We start from the raw sequence: 19,466 nt of genomic DNA on the forward strand, positions 1-19,466 counted from the left end.
TGTCAGGGCTATGTATTTCCTATACTATAGCAAAAGTTGATTAAAAAACATTCAGGCAAAAGACAAAAAAAAAAACATATTTTATTTTTCATTTTTAATTACATTCCAGGGACTTTAAATCTATACTTTAGCAGGCTTGAAAATGGTATAACTGGAATGAAGAGTGACAACAGGGTCACAAAATAGACGCAGCGACCAGTATCACTGCGGAGAGTGGAAGACTGACCACCGAGTGCATTCATTTTTCCAGAAGTTTCCGGCTCGGTGAGTATTCAATCAATATGCTAAGGCTGAGCTTTAAGCAGTAGTTGGATGAGGTCTAATCCATACATCTGGAAACAGCCTGTGTATGATAGAGAATATGTGCAGAGGGGGCTGCTCTTGTATTTGTCCCATGTGTTCACTTTTATTTGATTTTGTATTTGGGTGGGAAAGGCAAAGAGGAAATTTTCTGACATTTTCACATGCCTTTTTTTTAAGTGACTCTGAGAAACAATTCAAACGTCTTGTCTATTCAAACAAGAGGCTGTAAAGCGACCTGACATCTTTCCTTGACCCCCAGCAGTCTTGGGTTCTCTCACAGAAAGTACCACATTGCCATCTCTAAGAACCACTGCTGCAATTATCCTGCCAGCATCCTTGGTGGTAGATACCAAAGGCACAGGAATAAACTACAGATCCAGGTCTTCCTCTTTACCATGTCTTTGTGAACTGGTAGATAGCAAAAAACCGTCTTCTGAGTACAAAATACTCCGCTTCTGATCCTTTCCACTATTCTATGCTGCCGGAACAACTAAGATCAGACAACCTCCTTCTGTACCTCTCCACTCTAGCCCTTGTATTTCTGTCCTGATTTTAATCCAAAATTGTTTAGGCCCTCTAAAAAAATACTACCGCTGCAAAGGATTTTATGGCCTGGCAAAACATCCGCATCGGTATCTTCCACAACCACGCATAAAAGCTCACAGCTCCTAAAGCTCTTCAAGACTGTGGAAACAGAGGAATTAAAATAAAAACATTAGTGGTGATTAATTATGCCTGGATTAACAAAATGCCAGCCTTTGCTAATTGTTCTGGGAGCTGGGAGGAAAGGAATCGGCATTGCCCTGCTGGAAGTGGCTTTGGTCGCTGGAGCTGGTCGCTGCAGCCCTCGAAAGCCCGGAGGAGGAGGAAGAGGAGGAGGAGGAAGAGGCCAGGCTTGAGGAAGAGCCATTTTCTCTGCTGGCAGGAGGAAGGAGCAGAAGCGATAACCGGAGGGGCTTGCTGCATGGAGGGAAAAGGGGCCGAGCTGGGTGAAGCAGGCTCAGTGGTGAAGATGGGAAAGACAAGAAGACCACAAGCGGAGCCTGGAGAGATGAGCACGAAAGACACAGCGGAGGCAGCCCTACGTCCCACCGCACCGGGGCAGGGAGGCAGGCAGAGGGCAGCCACTTCCAGGGAAACACCAGGGCTCTGCCTCCGCATTTTGAAGTCAAATTCTTGAGTTTTAGTCTTTCTTGCTTTAATGCTGCAGCTGCCCAGAGCCACAGGTTGTCCCAGACTCCGGCCTATCCTGATTCCTCAGAACAAGCTCCCAAAGCTTTTCTTTGGATGGTACTTATTGAGAAAAGTGATGGTGGGAACGGTAAAATGTACCAATTTTAAACCATCAATCCCAAGCCATTCAGTGACCTTCACGTTCGCATGACCGCCCGCTATGCTCGTGTAGTATCATACTGATTGCAAATGTTACCATGATGTTGCCTGAATGTTTTGCTTCCCATAAGAACTCCGTGAACCATGGCCAGAGAGAATCGTGCCTCAGGCTCAGCAGCAAATACAGCACACACCACTTGCCCTCAAAATCGCTCCTTTCTGACCTGATCCTCGGCAGAACCCCTGGTTACACATGCTGGGTGGTTAGACCAGCGCTGCTGAAGCTGTTCCTTCACTTCTGAGCAGGTCCTCATTTGATGTCGATTCATAAAGCTCCACAAATGAAGCCTATTCACAGCTGGAGTCCATCCCCCTGCATTAAAGTATTACGTTATTGTTTATTAGGCTGAATGGATATTATGTGCATGTGTGTATGGATTTTCATTTCAGATTATGGAAAAAAAAAAAAGTAGTACAAGTAAATCCCAAGAGTGCCCACAAGCCATGAAGAGCTTGGATTGAACAACAAACGCGGGGACAAGGCAAGACGGTGTGATTGACTGAGAAAGGGGAGCCCTGGGTTGTCTCCGGGGTGCTGCAGGATTGGAGGTAAGTCACTTCCCACTTGCATGTGGACTTCCCACTTCTCATGGGGGGTGTGATTCCTTCTAGTTCCCTTTGGGAACAGAGCCCTCCGTGAGCAGCGCTGGCACCCCACCTACTACTCTGGGGTCCTGGCACTGGGGACACGGGGCATTTCTAATGTAGTATAAATCATCAGATGAAAGAGGGGATTTAAAAACAATTTATTTTGTGGCTGGTACTTCAAAATACTTTACAAGTCATATCAAGAGGATTTTTGAAAATCTTTCTTTATGAGTTGCTTTCTTTTCCAGAATAGTATCCTTGGAAATGACCCACTGGGTAAAAACAAAACAATAATAAATCCCTGTGAAAAACAGCCATTTGAATTTCCATGAATGTCATTACCTTTGAAAGCCATGGGCGCCTGTGCTGTGTTTGGGTGGCACTGCGGAGAGGACAGAACAGTTGAAACAGAGGTCTGGCAGCAATGAGATTACACAAAGATACCATCAAATGTCGTCCAGATTGCTGGTAAGTACGTTTGTCCACGTACCGGGCTCAGATAAAGAGCCTGCAATGTGAATTCAGGCCTGCGCCAGGTCATGGTGCTGCAGTTCACGTCAGCGAGGTCCAGCAAGTCACAGCCACACCGCGAGTGAAAGCAGTGGGGAGAAAAAGCCACAGAGTAAACAACTCACCCAAAGACTCCGTGGCAGTAAGCTGAGGCAGCTGCCTGTGCCTTTACCCTGTTACGCACTAGATGATGTGAGTACTATTTGCATATAGATATTTGCACCCCAGCTGTGCTGGCAGGTTTTGTTTTTCCAGGTGCCAGGCAGCACCCAGGAGCTTACGTTCTTAGACTAAGCGGGCTTGAGGCTTGCTGCCATGTCACTCTCATCAGACCAAACACGTAATTTTTGAAATGCCTGTGAGAGGTGACCTAGAGCCTTTGGCATGTCCTCAGGGAAGGATCAGCCATGGGAACTGACATCAGCTTTTTTAAACAATTACTGGAGGAGTTCGCAGGGATATTATTCACAGACTAGTAGAGGGGCCTGCCATATGGGAGCTCAGTCTTTCCTCCTGGCATAATGAACTAGGGGAGCTGGGCAGCAACTGGGAGGAGTGAAAAAGTACTTGAGAGGCCTGGAAACATATGCCTCCCCTCACCTTTGCAGAGAGGTGGGACAGACCCGGTCCCTTTGCCAGTCCCCACGTGTCAGGAGGAGCGGGAGCGCTGCTGTAGGTTTTGAAGGCACTTTCCAAGCTGCCCTCATTCTTCTGCACATGGTCCTGACATTTTATTAAATTCTCCTGAAGTTGCTCCTGACCTAAGCTAAGTACTTTTCTATTGACATCAACTTTTGCCACTTCACTATTCACCCCCAGGTTATTAATAAAGCATTAAACAATATTGGTCTGAGTCCTGCTCTCTAGGGCACCTCATTATTAATCTCTTTCCCTACTAGAATTGGCCATTTATTCCATACCCATTTATAACCAGATTTTAATCCATGACAGGACTTTACCTCTCACTTTGTGGTTACCAAGTTTCCTTAACAGTTTCTTGTACAGGTGTTTATCAAAAGGCTTTTGAATGCCCAAATAAATTATATCCTCTAGTTGTTCTTTACCCAGTATTTTATTAACTCTTGAAAGTGTAAAAGGTCTGACTGGCAAGATTTATTCTTATAGCAGCTATGTTACTTTTTTCCTTTGCTTGAGACTTGGTATTTCCCTGCAGATTGTAAAATATTTAGAGCAGCGACTCTCTGAATCTTGTGGCTTGAAGCAGCACCAGATATGTTGTCAATGTTTAATTAAACATAAAAGTGAATGTAATATACCGCTGACTTTCTCAGCTACTTCCTTGTAATGAAGTTAAGCTAATAATGTAGAATTTCCACGAGCTTGCTCTGTCTGTGTAAATATTGACAGGGTCTTTATCACTGCAGTACCAGATTTCCACGTGCATTAATGGAGTTATCCTTGTAACACCTCTCTGATACAGGGAAGCTTTAATCCCAACTGCCTGAAGAATCGGGGCACACTGACATCTGGCACGTAAAAACCAAACTGCTGTGCTTTGAGAATACAGGTTAGGAGATAAAACACCTTCTCCCACTTACAGATGGTGTATTCACAAAAAATGCAGGAATCATCACAATTCACAAAGGTAATCAAAAAGGCACAGTGCCCCAGCATCTCTTCCCAAGCTCTCTAAACCCCAAGTTCATTTTTCCTGTTGGAAAAATGCAGAGCACCGCAGGTAGAGTCCAAATTTTTCCTTTTTTGCAGACTGTCTGTGCTTGCAGGTTTTTGCTGGCTCCGCTAGTGACCATTTATTTTGGACTCACACCACATATCCAGTGTTTCATTATGCATTTTTGCTCCAGCCAGAACTAATACAATTGGCTGCATCTCAGCTTGCTTCAAATATACAAGGGAGCGGGTTTCCTGAGAGAAAAGGAAGAAACAACACCAAAAAAAGAGATCTTGTTTAAAGGAAAAAGCACTACAAAGATTTTGCCATGTAAGAAAACTTACAAAAAGCTACAAAATATACACGTGCAAGGGCCCACCTCTGGCCCCACGTCCCTGAGGAAAGAGAGGCTTTCTATGCTGTGCTGAAAGCTGACAAGACTTTGGCAAAGCAGGGAAAGAGGTTGGACATGGAGGAGGCCTCAGCAAAAAGGCATGCAGGACACGGACTTGCATTTTGAAGGGACTTCTGGCCTCACGGCTGAGACTGGGCTTTCCAGAAAAAGCTCTCCTTCCACATAAGCAGCCAGAACAGGTGGTCAGGAATTCAAAAAGTTATTAAGTCCTTTCAAAAAAAAAAAAGTCCTAAGCATCAAAAGGGAGTGCTGTGAGCACCGAACACTTCTGGAAGAACAAACTTCCCCAGCAGAAGCTCTGAAGGATTCCAGCTCCCTCAAACATGTCTCCAGTTGTGTTTTTTAAGTGATCTTGAAGCTGCCCATGCTTGAAAATGTGGGACTTCTTTTTTGGGGCCTGGAGTCAGAACCCCTTGAGACCAGCAGTGGGACTCGCTGGAAGATGCCTGCTTGTGGGTGTAAAAACAGGGATAGCTGAGCTTAGCTTGGCAAATTTCATCGACTCCATAGACCAGCGATGCCCATGCAGCCGGGCTGATGGCACAGAGGGGGACAGGAGCACGGGCGCTTGAGATTGCTCCTGGCCGGGTTTGGATGCAGACTCCCAAACCTCTCTTTCCCATCGCCCATTCCTGAAACACAAGCTTTGCCTCCAGGATGGCCATGGCTCCTGCAGCAACAAAATAATTTCCCCAAGGAGCAGTCAATATATTGCCGCGATCTTAATCTTATTTAGCGTGGTAGCATGGTTTTAATTTTTCCGTGTTTGATCCCTCGGCTTTAGGAATATTGATAGAAATAGGGACTGTGAAGATCAAATAAAGAGCAGCCTGTTGCATATGAAAAAACACCCTTCAGTCCTCACTCCCTCCGCGGTGATTCAGCTTTTCCAACTGCGCTGCCGAGATAAAAGGCTCGCATGTGAGCAGAAGTGTTAGCAAGGTCTGTAATGCTTTCAGCGCACCGTCTTGCAGAAGAGCCTTGGCTGCGGGAGCAGATAGCATCTACTCCTAAATCTCCTTCAGCGGCGGGGAGGCCGGGGGTGCGGCGGGGATGCAGAAAAGGCTTTCGCCCCCTTTTCTCGCCGGCACGGGCTCCTTGCTGTTCGCCGCTGCTCGCTGCTGGCTTTAGTCGGTCGCTCTGTTCATGCACCCGTGTTGGTTTTTGTGGCAGCGCGGTGTGAAGAGGCTGGCAGCCCCTCCTCGCCCAGCCGGGCAGAGCCGGGCAGAGCCGCGCCGGGCCGCCCGCCTGCGCTCCCGCGGGCCGCCCGCCCCGCCCGCCTCGCCCCGGCACCGCCGCCCTAATCAGTGGCAGGCCCCGGGCGCGGGGTAATTAGAAACATGGAAGGGGCTTTCTGTCTTTTGAAATCTGCCTCTCAACATCAAAGTGCTCCGCGCAAGTCGTCCTCCAGAGGTCGGCTCCCATATCTAAATGAGTGATGTATTTCATGGTATCTGTCGGGAGGGATATAATAAAGAAAACCGGCTTTGAGACGGGGCATGATGTGAAAAACAGGTGGCCCACTTTAATGGGTTGCGGAGCATCTGTTTTGCAGTCCGGTTGTTTCCCGTAAACGGCGCAAACGCGGCGGGCCGGCGGCGGGCGCGCAACCTCCGCGGGCGCGCAGCCTCCGCGGCGCCTGGCGCTGCCCGGCCCGAAGCGGCGCGTTTCGGGGGAGAAGGAAAGGGGAAGGCAGAAGAGGGGCGGCTCTGCCCCCCGGCCGCTCGGGCTGCTCTCCTTAAATCACTGCCTCCTCACGGTGACAAGCACAGCCCGACCCCCCCATTTCGCTGCAGACGCTCTCTTTCCCGTCCTGCGAGAAGAGCCGGCACTGCCTCCGCCTCGCGGAGATGTACACCCCCCCTAACACACCCGTCCCCCCCAAAGCATCCAGGGGTGCAGGTGCCATGCGAGGTACCCGGCAGAGCAAGCTTCCCCCGCGCTCTGCGCTGGCCCTCAGCCGCCCCCCGGGGCTACCGGCCCCCCTCCGCTTCCGTGGCGGGCACGGCCCCTCGGAGGAGCCGGCTCCCCCCTCCAAGAGTCTGTTGGCCTCGGTTGGCCCCCGGTTTGGCCTGTACGAAACACTCCGCTGAGATCACACCGCTTGCTGGTAACGTTTCCAGCGCCTCCTCCTTTCTCGGCTTGCACAACCGCTCCGACTTTCTTCTGACTCTCTCTGCGCAGGGGTAGAAAGTGTTGGCTAGCATCAACCAAGCCCTAAGTCCAGCCAGGCGTGCGCGTTTCAAGCGCTCACGGGCAAATCGCCGTGATTTCCCCGGCGGGCGCGCAGGACGGCGGGCTGCGCGCCTGCTGCGCGGCGGCTGCGCTCGGCTCGGGGAGCGCGCAGTGGCGAGCCCCGCCGCCGTGACTTGGCCTGCGGTGTGATTTAAGGTGACCCTCCGGATCATACCGCACGGTGTCTCCCCGGGAGCCCTCTGCCCTGCCGGGGGGAGGTCCGGTACATTCAGCTCTCCCAAACCTACCGCGGGAAGGCGGTCCCTGCCTGCGGGGTGGGGGGATGCCCCTCGAAACAGGGAGGGCTGCAGGTGTCCCAACAACTTTGGAAACGCGTTTCATGCCGTTGTGAACCCGCTTACTTTGCACAAAAAAAATCACCCCGGCCTGCACCCCTCTCCTGCTCTACACCCGCCAAATCCCACTGAGCGCAGCAGGAACGGGGGCTGGCTCGGGAAATCTGCAACGACGCTGCCCTGGAATGGCTGAAAGGTAAAAAAAAAGCGCTGCTCCCGCTAGATAGGAACAAAAACAGTTGGTGGGGGGAAAGACCCCAAATCCCCCCCAAACTTTAACAACAAAAAACCCCACGCCCCTCTCCCCCCCCCCCAAAAAAAAAAAAAAAACCCAAACCACACCAATCCCCCGGAATACAGCAAACATAAATCCCCGGGCGCCCAACACCCCCACCGTGCTCCCCTCCCAGCCCCGCCCGTGGTCCCCCGCAGCCGCGGGGAGGGCAGGTGGCACCGCCCCGGCGGGCGGAGCGAGTACCGCGGGGCGGCGCGCAGCGGCCGCGGGGCAGCGCGCAGCGGGCGGGGAGGGGGCGCGGGGTCTGGGCGGCACGGCACGCCGCGGCCGGGAGCCGGCTGCCCCGCCGGGCACAGCCCCCCCCCCCCCGTGTTATTTTTATTTTAATTGGTGATTACGCGCCCCCCGTTATTTTTATGTGGTGCTTAGTGCCGGGCTCCGGAAGTCCCGCTGGGAAGGGGCGCCCGGTCCGGCGTGCGGCTGGCGGGCAGCTGCCTGCGCCTCTGCCCGCCCCGTGTGCGGGGCCGCGGGGGGGCCGTGCCGCCGGTGAGTGCGGAGGGCTCTCGGGAGGCAGCGACGGAAAGGCGAGGCTGCTGGGAGGGACGGCGGATCCCCCGCATCCCCCCCGGAGGCTGCCTCCGCCCGCCTCCTCCCGCTCTCGCCGCTGCCTCCGGCCCCCGAGCGCTTCCCCGCGCGTCCGGGCCCGGCAGCGGGCGGGGACGGGGGCTGAGCCTCCCCGGGCTCCGCTTTCTGCCGGCGCTGGAGGAAGCGCTGGCGCTCACAGCACGCTGGCTCCGGGGAGCCGTCGCGGGTTTCTTTTGCCCTTCCCCCCCCCCCCCCCCCTTTTTTTTTCGGTGTGTCCGATGTGTATTACCTAAATGGCTCGTCCCTTCCTTTCCCTTGTTGGAAATGATTTCCCGCTTCCATTGTGGTGAACTTTGCCTCGCCTGGCTCTTTACGGCTTTTCTCTTGTTGATGGGCTTTCCTTTGTGGAAGTTTCGCGGGCTGATTGTATTTGTTAATTAGTTGCTAACAGCATCGTAATGTGGGCTTGATGGATAACCATGTCATTAGCACTCACCCCTGCAATTCACATTTCCAACAGGGCAGGGGCTGCCCCATGCCGAGACGGTGATTTGTGGCTGTAGCCTCCTGTGCCTGACAGGCACCCCGAGCCGCTCTCTCCGCTCCCCTGCCCAGCCCTCCGCGCCCGCGTTGTGCCGGAAAAAGGCATCGGAAACCCCCTCCTTCCTGTGGCTCTGTGGGTGCTTGTGCCCCCCCCGCGCCTGCCAGGGACGGGGACAGGGCATTCCGCACACACCGCTGCCGGCGCGACTTTCACCGCGCCGCGCGGACACGCGTGGGAAGGACCACAGCCGCGGCTGCCCCCGCCTCGCCCGGCGGCAGCGCCCGGAACCCGCCCTGCCCGGCAGCCCCCGACGGCGGTGCCCCCGGGGCCGCGGCGCCCGTCGGGGGGGGGGGGGTGTCGGTCCGCCCGCTCCGCCCCGCCCCGCCCCGCCCCGCGCCTTCCTCGCCGGGGGCTCGGCCGAGCCTGGGAGATGTAGTCCCGGCTCCCGGGCTCGCCGGAGGCCGGCGGGGCTTCCGCGGGGGACTACGTTTCCCAGGCCCCCCTGCCGCTCGGCCGGGCCGCGGGAAGGGCCGGGCTGTCAATCAGTGCGCGTCGGCGGGGGTAGCGAGCCGGGGATCCCCCCCGCCCCCCCCCCGCGTCCCTCTAATAATAAGTGCTTCAGAGGCTTAAAAGCAAGGAGGCAAGTGTCATGCGGGCGCGCCGTAAGGGGCTGAGCTGCGGCTGAGCGCCCGGGTCCGCTCTGCTGCCGGCACAGCCCGGAGGAAAAAAAAAAAAGGGGGGGGGGGGGAACCGACCCACCTCAGAGCTGGTTCCCGGGGAAGGGGCGAGAGGAGAGAAGCCCGAAAGGCTGGACAAGCCGGCAGCGAAGTGGCGATGAGGCGCAGGAAGACGGCGGTGGCGGCCGGCTGCTGCCTCGCCTTCCTCCTGGGCACCCTGCTCAACGTCCTCTTCATCCCCGGTTCCGAGCACCCGCCGCCGCCGCCCCGCGACGGGGTGCCCCCCTCCCCGCCCGGCGCCCCCCTCTACCCGCCGGAGGAGGAGGGCGGCGGCGGCGGCGGCGGCCGGGCCGCCCTGGCGCGGCAGATCCGCGAGCGCTACGAGGAGGTGCTGCGCTACCGGCAGCACCGGGCGGCGGCGGGGCGGCGGCCGCTGCGGCCGCGGGAGCGGCGCCTGATGGACCTGGCGCCGCCGCGCACCTCGGCGGAGCAGCCGCGGCCGCCGGGGCCGCGGGGCCGAGCGGCGGCGGCGGGGCCGCGGGCCGGCGCCTGGGCCGAGCTCTCGCTGGAGCCGCCGCTGCTGGGCTGCCGCGACATCCGCAATGTCAGCGGCGTGCAGTACTTGGGCTCGGGGTACACCAAGGCGGTCTACAAGGCGGTCCTCAACCGCACGCTGGCCGTGGCGCTGAAGGCGGTGGATTTCGGCGGGCACGACATCGCCCACTGCGTGCGGCAGTTCTCCGCCCTGGGGGACTGCTACCGCCTGGCCGCCTACAAGATCGTCAAGGAGATGATCCTGCTGCAGCGCCTGCGCCACGCCAACGTCCTGCAGGTACGCGGGTCCTGCGCGGGCGGCCGCGGAGCCCCGCCGGGGCGGGTGGGTTGCGCTGGTTTTCCGCCGCTTTCTTGGCCCCGCCGCGGGCAACCTGTCGCTGCTGCCGGCGCCGGCCCGAGCGTGAGCGGGGAGCGGGCCGGGGCCGTGCCGCGGACCACCACCCCCCCCCCCCCCCCCCCGCCCCGCGGGGAGCCGCAGCCCCGTCGAGGGGCGCGGTGGGGGGCGGCGGTGCTGACACAGAGGCCCCTGCGGGCGCGGCGGCTCCGCGGGGGAGGCAGGAGGCGCGCCGATGGGCGCTTTCCGCCGGCAGCCGCGCACCGTCAGCGGTGCTCGCCCCCCCGCCGACAAGGGGTTCGCCCCGGCGGGGCGCGCCGGGCCCGGGGGCAAGGCCGGTGAAGGTGCGGGGTGCGGCGCATCCCCCCTGCCGCCGGGTGCGGGGCCGACCTCACCGGCAGCCTCCGCCACGGCCGGCCTTGCGGCTTGCTTTCTGATCGCTCCTCCTCGTAAATACTGCTGAGGTGAGGAAGGGGGCGAGGGAGAGGGCTGAGGAAGGACTCGGAGATCGGCAAGCGCTCCCCGAATGTAGGAAATACAGGCCGTCCTGGATGCAAGCGCCGCGTGCTCCGGGCACCCCTGGAGCGGAGGGGGCAGAGGGGGCTCCCCGGCGGCGCCTGCGGGCTCTGAGACGGCGCCGTGCTGGGTACAGGCAGCCCTGGCACCCGGAGCAGTAACCGGGGAGGACAGGCCGAGCGTTAGTCCTCTTAGTCAGCGCGCCGAGACCGCGGCACTTGCCAGAAGGGCTGCACAGTAGGACTGTTACACATCAGCATGAATCTCAACGGGTCCATTTGGATGTAAATGCTGGTGTGGAAATTCCTGTTGCGTTTCGCATAGCATGAGCGTTGCGGTAGAATAAAAAATGAACGTTAGACCAGACGGTCTCACAGTAGGTGCTTTTTGAACTGAAACGAGTAAAGGAGTTTTGTGTTTCTTCAGCAGCAGCAGCAGGAGTACCAGCTCCCCCACGAGAACTTCAGATCCCGACGATCAAAGCTCTCGAGTTTCATACACTGTTCAAAGAAAGGGTAGTCATGATTCATCCACAACAAGAAAATAGATATTAACCAACCTTCCTTCCTTCCTTCCTTCCTCTTCCTATTTCCATATTCTTTCCTCCGTGGTGCCAGGTCTAACTATAATCCATAAGGAGAGCAACATCTAGCAAGCTACAAAGAGCTGTACTCCTAGTAGGGATGTTACTTGCTCCCCTGTCGCTGGGATGAATTCTTGTTGGGAAGCCCGTGCTTGGGTGCAGCCATCGTTACTGATTGAGTTGACAGCAGGAAGTGCACCCTACAGTTGTAAACGCGGAGGGGATTTTTTTTCCCCCCAATATTGTTTTTCTTGCTCAGTGGAAGCGAGCTGGCCAGGTCGAGCTTGAAGCGTGTGTTTTTAAAGTTGCGGTCGTTTTGGTAGGCACTAGCGTTCCTTCCCCGCGTTACTCGCGTGCAGTTTTCTGCTCTGGAAAGATGAATCGGGAAATCGCTCGTCCTCCTCACAAAATGGAAGGGGGCCGCGTTGTCTGCGAAGGGTCCCCAGCAGCCGCCGTGGTGTTTCCGCGTGTGTGGGCAGCGGGACCCCCGGCAGCGGGACCCCCGGCAGCGGGACCCCCGGCAGCCGGCTGGCAGCGCGGGCTGCGCCGCTGAGGCTGCCCGGAGCACCGCTCCCCCGGCAGCAAAGCTGAGAGGGGCCGCAGCCGTTCGCTCCGCCGCTCCGCGATGTCAGGTGGGCTCTGGAGGGGGACGCGAAGGCGAGGTGCGGGGTGTCCCCCGGCGAGGAGGAGGCCGGGGCTGGAGCAGCTGGAGGGTGAGCGGGCGCGTCCACAAGCGCCGGGAGGAGAAACGCTCAGCCTCCGTGCTGGGAAACGCTCTCACGGGCAAAAACCCCGCGTGTCAGTTCGGGCTTCGTATCTGCGCGCCACCCGACTTAAAAATAGATTACGCTTAAATCAGAAACATGTTTTAAGTTTCGTTCCGATCTTGTCATCGCGTTTTCCTTTGTCTGCCCTCCGCCTCCAGAGCCGCTGGCAGAGCTGCCTGGGGGAGCTCGGGACGGCCCTGCGCCCCCCGCGCCCCCGCCCGTTTTCTTCAACGCGTTTCATTCTGGAGGCGCGCGGGGCGAGGTCACTGCGGCGTGAGTGAGGGATAAACGTTGGGTAAGACATTACCTTGAAAGGAGGCTATAAAAATCGACCTGACAGGCTTTATCTAGGCACGGTCGGGGCAGCCGTATGGGCCGGGAATAGGTCTCCGGTGTCACACTGGAGTCGTAAAACCGGTGCAGAAGACGGGCACCAGCGAGCAACGTGAGATTTATTGGTTATGTCTCTGTTAAAATCTCCGAGGGGACAGGATCTACCGACCTCAGGACTGATTTTTAGCTTGTTTTCAGCGGAAGCTGGCCCAGGGCTTAGAAATCACTGTCCAGGGTTTGCGGCCGAGGGAAATCAGTTCAAAACCCTCCCCGCGCCCCCCGCCCCCCCGCTCCTGGCTTTTGACAGGCGCTTCAGCTTCCATTGGAGCAGTAGGACCCGCGCTGCTTACCGATGCCGCAGGCACCACACAACATCAACCGGGCCAGCAAAGGCCGGGAGCTTTTCTGCCTTTCCTCCTTACCTCTTTTTTGCTCCTTAACCCGCCCCCCCTCCCCCCCCCCCCCCCGCCGGCGGCACCCGGCATACCCGAATAGGAGCCGGCTGCTATAAATAGCTCGAAGGACATGCCACCCTCCTGCCAGCCTGCCGTGCAGGGGGAGGGCTGCGGGCAGCCTGCAGCAGCCCCGGCTCGGGGCAGCGAGGGGGGAGCCGGGGGGGCTTTGGGCAGGGAGCGGTGCTCTTCCCTCCGCGCCGCGGCGGCAGCCGGCACCCGCCCGCGCTGCCACCTGCGAGCGCCGCCCGGCTGCCACCCCGGCTGGAGCCGGCGGCACCCCCGCAGCCGCCCACCGGGGCTGGCGAGGAGCCGGGGCTGGCTCGGGGCGAGCGGCGGGTCTTCCTCCAACCCCCTCCGCCGTGGGCAGGGGGGCGGCGCGGCGGCGGCGGCCGCCCCCCCCCCCCCCCCCGGGCTGCCCTGTCCTCCTCCTCCGCGCCCGGCCGCCCCCGAGCAGCCCCGGCCCCGGTCGGGGGCTATTCGGGGTGAATGCGTTCGTCAGTTTCTCTTGCTGGGAATAAAGTTTCGTGTAGGTTCGGTCCTAGGAAAGGGGGTTTTCCTGTAAATCTCTGGCAGCTGACAGCCTGAAGTGTAGCTTGTAAGATAACAGGCTTGTTCTTTACTGTCTCAGCAGTTCTCATTCTGGCCTGTCTCTTGTCAAAATCAGCTTTTTTTTTTTATTTTTTTCTTTTAGCCATCCTTTTAAAAGACTTGATTATTGTACAATATATGATAGAGGGGAAAAGAGCTCTTTCCAGAAAGTACCGCTGCCTTCAGGCAACATGTTGACATATCCACCGTGCCCTCCGCCTGGGGAAGGAGCCAGATGTGTCAGCTCCGGCAGATGTGGCGAATCAAGTCTATCAAAAGAAACGTGGAAATCCGGCAAGAGGGACAGGGGTTTCGCATTAGCCAACGCTGAGGCGACGGCAGCTTGCCCTCCTATCTTTCTTTACGTGCTCTGCCCGTCCCCAAAAGGGCCTGTGTGCCCGCCGGAGTGCCAGCGCTGGGCCATCGGCCCCCCTTGCCCCCGCAGCTCGCCGGGGCTGCCCGAGGCTCCCTGGCGCGGCAGCCGCTGGGAAGGGCAGGTGCAGACTGCAGTGGAAATATATTTGCTTTGGAGTGGGGAAGAGAGGGGTAGTTCATTAAAGTTGATTTTATAATGAAGGGCGCTGGGGAAGAGAGGGAACTGGGTCACTGATTTATTGTAACAGAGGATTTAGCGGCCCGCTAATTGCTTTGCAGTCGCTCTGTGTCAAATGCGGTGCCTGATCTCTTCCTTTCCCTCCGTGCTGCGGTTTCTTTTCTTGCAAAGTTCAAATGCTGCTGTCTGAATGCTGGCTTTCCGTGCATTTTAGTGGCGAAGATGATTTAGTGTGCTTTAATTCCTCCCTGCCCGTATTTGAGGAAGGAAAGAAAATCAAACCATTTGCAGTTAATTTTAAACAATGAGCACGATTGTAAAGACACAAAGGCAATGTTTGATTTACTGTAATAATGTAATTATAGCCCTGGAATATCAGAATTAAGGGTGTTGCCATTCATGGGCATAAGCGGTTCTTTGGAGGAATTCTTTCTTCCTTTGCATTGCTGAAGCTGAAGAGAGGGGAGGGAAGGTTTGAAAGGGCAGACGTTTGGAAAAGTGCAAGCTTATTTCTGTGACAGCTATTGGTCAGCACTTCTAGTGTGAGTTCACAATGATTCATTTAAGAAGCAGCTACTGCTTTCTTAAAAGCAAACAAAAGCTTAAGGAAAAGGGTTGGCTTTGTCTGAAGCTGGTGGAAGATACCAGCTGCTAACAGAACCAGTGGTCTGCTGACTGCCCAGACAAGGCTGCTTCAGTTGGCTTATTTAGCTTTAGTGTAAAGTCGAAACACGCAGATGAAATACTGAGATGGCATCAACACTAAAAAAGTCACCATCCCAGTTACGATGTCAAAGCGGTTTCTATATGAATTGGTTCAGTTAGCTCTAGTGTATTTGTTACTGATTTGTTTTAAATGGTCATGATTACAGTGAGAATATTTATCACTTAGAAAATTCATTGAATAAAACAGTACTGAAAATAATACATCACTTGCTGTTGACAAGTTCAATAGACTTAAGATGTGCTAGACGGTCATGGTATTTTTAAATACCTATTTTTAAATAAGGTTTTCTTTTCTTTACATGTGATAGTTAACAGAGCGTTTACCCTGATGGTTTCCCTGTACATATGCAAAGCCAGCAGGATAGGGCAGTTTTAATTTTAATGTGAGAATTAAAATAGTAAAGCTTTACATACAGTTTGCTTATTCCAAGTGGAAGTAGACAGTCTTTCCAAGTCTGAAGAAAGCCAATACACAATTAATTTCCAGTGCAAATACGTTTGCATAGGGAGTGTATGGACTCTTGAAGGTCTGGTCCTTCCCCATCCCTCTTGCATGAATCCACTGTTGTTTTCACAGAAAGGAGGGGGGAAGGGGAGATCAAGCCATGGTGGAAACAGCTACTCGGGGACCTCTTCCCTGTTGCCAGCGGGTGGACATTGAATCTCCTTTGTGGTGGCAATGGTGCAGGATTCCCAGCAACAAGCCTTGATCTGCAGTTGGCTGGAGTCTGATGATGACAACTTTGGGAATGGCTGGCCTGAGAGGAGTGCTGTGATTGCTGATACCAGCTGGTGGGTGACTGCACGGAGAATTTGTCATTCTGAATTTCGGATGGGGCAGCAGAGGTTCACAGCTCTTAGGAGCAAACCTTTCAAAGCCAAGCACCTAATGAAAATTAACCTTCCAGGCTGGGGCTGGGGCTAGCTGGGGTCTGACCATGCGCTCTGCACGCAGTCATCGGTAGGGGATTGCTGCAAGTAGGAGGGTCGGTTTAGACGGGGAATTTTTTCTAATGCTTTTCTAAAGTAGCTCAGTTGAGCTGCTCTTGGGACAGGTTGGCTAAAGATGAATGAGGCCACCACACACGGTGCAAGACCAGGCTGACACCATCTGTTTAACTGGCGTTAGGATCAGAGGAACCTCAGGTCACGGGCAGATGAGCCTGCCAAATCCTGGTGAGGTGGCAGGAGAGGTTCACACCGCTGGCTCGCTGCCTCCTTCCTCTGGTAAAGCTGCCACCGCCGCGGGCGAGCGGAGACGGAGCTGTGCCTTTGTCCCGGTCGCTCCACTCCACTGCTTGACGTTGCCGTAGGTGCACCTTGCAGGAGGTGAGGCATCTAAGTCACCTGAGCATCCTTGAAAATTGTTGTTGGTGGTGGATGTAGGGTGTCAGCACTGGACACTTAGGTGGGTGGAGAGGAAAAAGCAGGCAGTGCCACCTACTGATGGCTCCGTGAGGCAGCTCGTTGCTGCTAACAGATGTCCCCACAGCCCCAAGGAGTTTCGGGGTGGAGTGGAGAAGGGCAGAGAGAGCAGACAGATGTGGTTTGGCGAGGAAAGAGGAATTACACAAAGTGCTTCTTTATTGCGAGACTGCTTCCCAAAAGGCCCAGATGTTATCCTGCACTTTTAAGAGTGAAGAAAGGATCTGTTAACAAGAACTCCAGAGCTGCTGGAAGCGCAGAGCTGATACAATTGCAAACCGACTCTAACCGTTCGTGTCACTGGAAGGCAAGCTGTACGTCTTGATGCTGAAGTGGCCAAATAATGTTTTTTCCCACTGAATTGCATGGGATGGCAGAGGGCGTTCAACTTGCAAAGCCTTTGGCAGGAACGGATTTCCATAAGGCACGTGCCACCACATAAGTTAAAAGGGCTACATCGTCTGTCCTTTTGAAAACGGCATTCATAAAACTAATCCCAATCATTTGTTGAATGATTTCTATGATTGCTTCTCAGTTTTATGTGCCATGTAAATCTTTCCAGAAGACTCTGGTTTGAATTTCTGCCTCCTTTATGGGAGCTGATGACTTGCAACCTCATGCAGTTTCCTTCAGGGGAGCCCAGCATCGCTCCTCCTGCACAGCAGCAGCTGAGGGAGATCGCTGTGGGATCCCATGGGATGCTGTGGGTGCGATCAAGTTCTCCCTTGCTGCTTGCTTTTTTCAGAGGAGCGACAGCGAGTGAACAAGGCCACTCCATCTTGTGAATATCCTGGCCTGGAAATGAATTCTGACCAGGGCAGAAATGCAAGGGAAAGCATGTGGTTTTTAGAGCGTCTCTTTTCACTCCCCCTCCTTCCCCCAAACGTGGAGTAGCTAGGTAAACCTCTTCTGCCTGGTATCCAGTGGTAGGACATATGGAAATGGTTCAAAACTGTGCCAGGGGAGGTTTAGACTGGACATTAGGAAGCATTTCTTTACCGAGAGGGTGGTCAGACACTGGAACAGGCTTCCTAGAGAGGTGGTTGATGCCCTAAGCCTGTCAGTGTTTAAAAGGCACTTGGACAATGCCCTTAATAACATACTTTAACTTTTGATCAGCCCTGAATTGGTCAGGTAGTTGGCCTGGATGATTGTTGTAGGTCCCTTCCAACTGAAATTATTCTGTGCTATTCTATGCTATTCTATGCTATTCTATGCTATTCTATGCTATCTTTGCAACGGGTGGTTGTGGCCCTTTTGTACATGCTCTGTCTCCTTGTTGCAGTCGTATTTTGGGAAGGGCTGTTAGGGCTGTGGTGGTTAGCCAAGGAGGCGGGAGATGATCCCTGGAAGGGCACTCCAGGGCTGGCAGAGCTCTGCTCCTCTGGCCCTCAGCTCGCCACACGGACCCAGGGAGTGTTGGTGGACACACAGAGGTGTGAGCTGGCCCACACTTAGAAGTGTTGCAGCCCTGGTTTATGAAGTGTCTGTGTCAGATATACAAGCTGTTTTTTTTTAAAATGTCTTTTTCATGGATTTTTGTGCCAACACAGTCATCTGATGGTTCAGATCGGTGCCTCGTGACATCTAACTCCCATTGCAATTTTTCATTTCTGTGATGGCCGTGAAAAACTTGACAAGAACTAGTTCTCACAGGCACTATGCTAATACTAATATTGACTTTAGACTAATTTTAAAGGAGTTGTTATTTTTTGTCACACTCAGCTGAACCACTCAGTTTAGGTAGTAGGCACCAAACATGGATGTTTTATATTGTTTTAGGCCAAATTTGGAACAACATAGTTTGGAAAAGAGTTGCTTTTTTCTTGGGCTATGTAGCTGCAGATAGACTCCAAGCTTATTTTAAAGCTCACCATGATAAAGTAGACAGTGATATGGCTCAGATACCTAAGAAAGAAGAATTATACAAATGAATCCAAGTCAAGCTCTTCCGAACGTGTGGTGCACCGAGGTTGATAGTTTTGTAGTGCAAAATCACGTCATAACGAAGGGTTAATATGTCGGTGGAGTGGAAATGAATGCAGTCCTATGGATGGAGGTCAGGGGAGCTTCTGGTCTGGCTATTTACAAGATAATGAACTGTGCCTGCAGTGATACTTCCATTGAAATCATGGTTGTATGAGTGATCTATTTGTCTTCACTGGAAGGCTTTACAGGAGTAAGCCACTTGCGTGACTAAATATTTGCAGGTTTGGGCCTTGAGCTTGTGCAGCGCAATGCAAATTCAAAGTGCTGTAAATGTTTTTAGTAGAAGAATTTTCCACTTCAGAGTGTAAGGAAAGCAGGGAGAGTAAAAGGGAGATAACGTTAATAAATCATAAGATTATAGCCAACATAATATGTGTCAGAACAGCAGGTATATATGGATACGTATACACACACATACATATAAAATATATGGAAATATCTGGGGACCTTTGTGGATATACCAACAGATATAGTTAGATATACATACGTGTGTGTTTCTAAGTGATACATTCCAATTTTTCTATTAATGAACTTCCATGTTTAGTAACAGTGCCAGATACGAGATTCTTGTACCTTCTGGAGTTTAGTGCTAATTGTAATAATGCCTTTATAAATAAAAGCCTGGGCAGAGCTGTGAATTTAGAGTTTAATATTTGAATTACCCACTGCTTGCTCTCAGTTCCAGTATCTGGCAGCAGAGGAAATCCTGTCTCACAGCTGTCAGCACGCAGTTTTGGTCCCACTCTTAAAAGGTTCTGCGTGGTGCTGGGGACACTCTGTATGAAAGTCTTTTTCCAGTGAAGCTCAGCACTTGGCAGGGCTTGATTGCTAGATTTCAAAAAGGTGAATCAATTTGCTTCTTATGCATCGTCTCTATATATCCTGTAGCAGGAAAGATGATGTTGGATCGGTCTTTATTAAGTTTAGGCCTTTCAGGGAACCCATCCTTTTTCCAGGGAGATGCATGTTACAGGTTTGCAGATGCCTTTGGGCTGAGTAAGTATGGCAATGTATAAAAATATTTTAATATATGTATATAAAACATATTAAGATGTAGATGCAAATAATAAGTGTATATATTATATAAACACATAAACATACATATGTCATATATACACAAGTATATACATATATGTGCTTGTGTATATATTTATATATGTATAAACCATCAGCAATGAAGGAAAATATTTAAAACCCGAGGGATGACTAGATCTTAGAGTGACATAAAC

The 19,466-nt window shown here is 53.8% G+C and overlaps 1 protein-coding gene across 1 annotated transcript in view; it reads left to right on the forward strand.

Annotated features, from left to right (window-relative positions):
• The first annotated feature begins 9,523 nt into the window (after positions 1-9,523).
• Positions 9,524-19,466, forward strand: part of PKDCC (protein kinase domain containing, cytoplasmic) — a 37,254-nt gene continuing 27,311 nt past the window's right edge. The window contains exon 1 of the mRNA XM_059835093.1: positions 9,524-10,245. Coding sequence (XP_059691076.1) covers positions 9,571-10,245 — 675 coding nt within the window. The 5' untranslated portion in view covers positions 9,524-9,570. The remainder of the gene's footprint in view (positions 10,246-19,466) is intronic.

This window comes from Gavia stellata, chromosome 2 (genome assembly GCF_030936135.1).
Source record: "Gavia stellata isolate bGavSte3 chromosome 2, bGavSte3.hap2, whole genome shotgun sequence".
Lineage (NCBI taxonomy): Eukaryota > Metazoa > Chordata > Aves > Gaviiformes > Gaviidae > Gavia > Gavia stellata.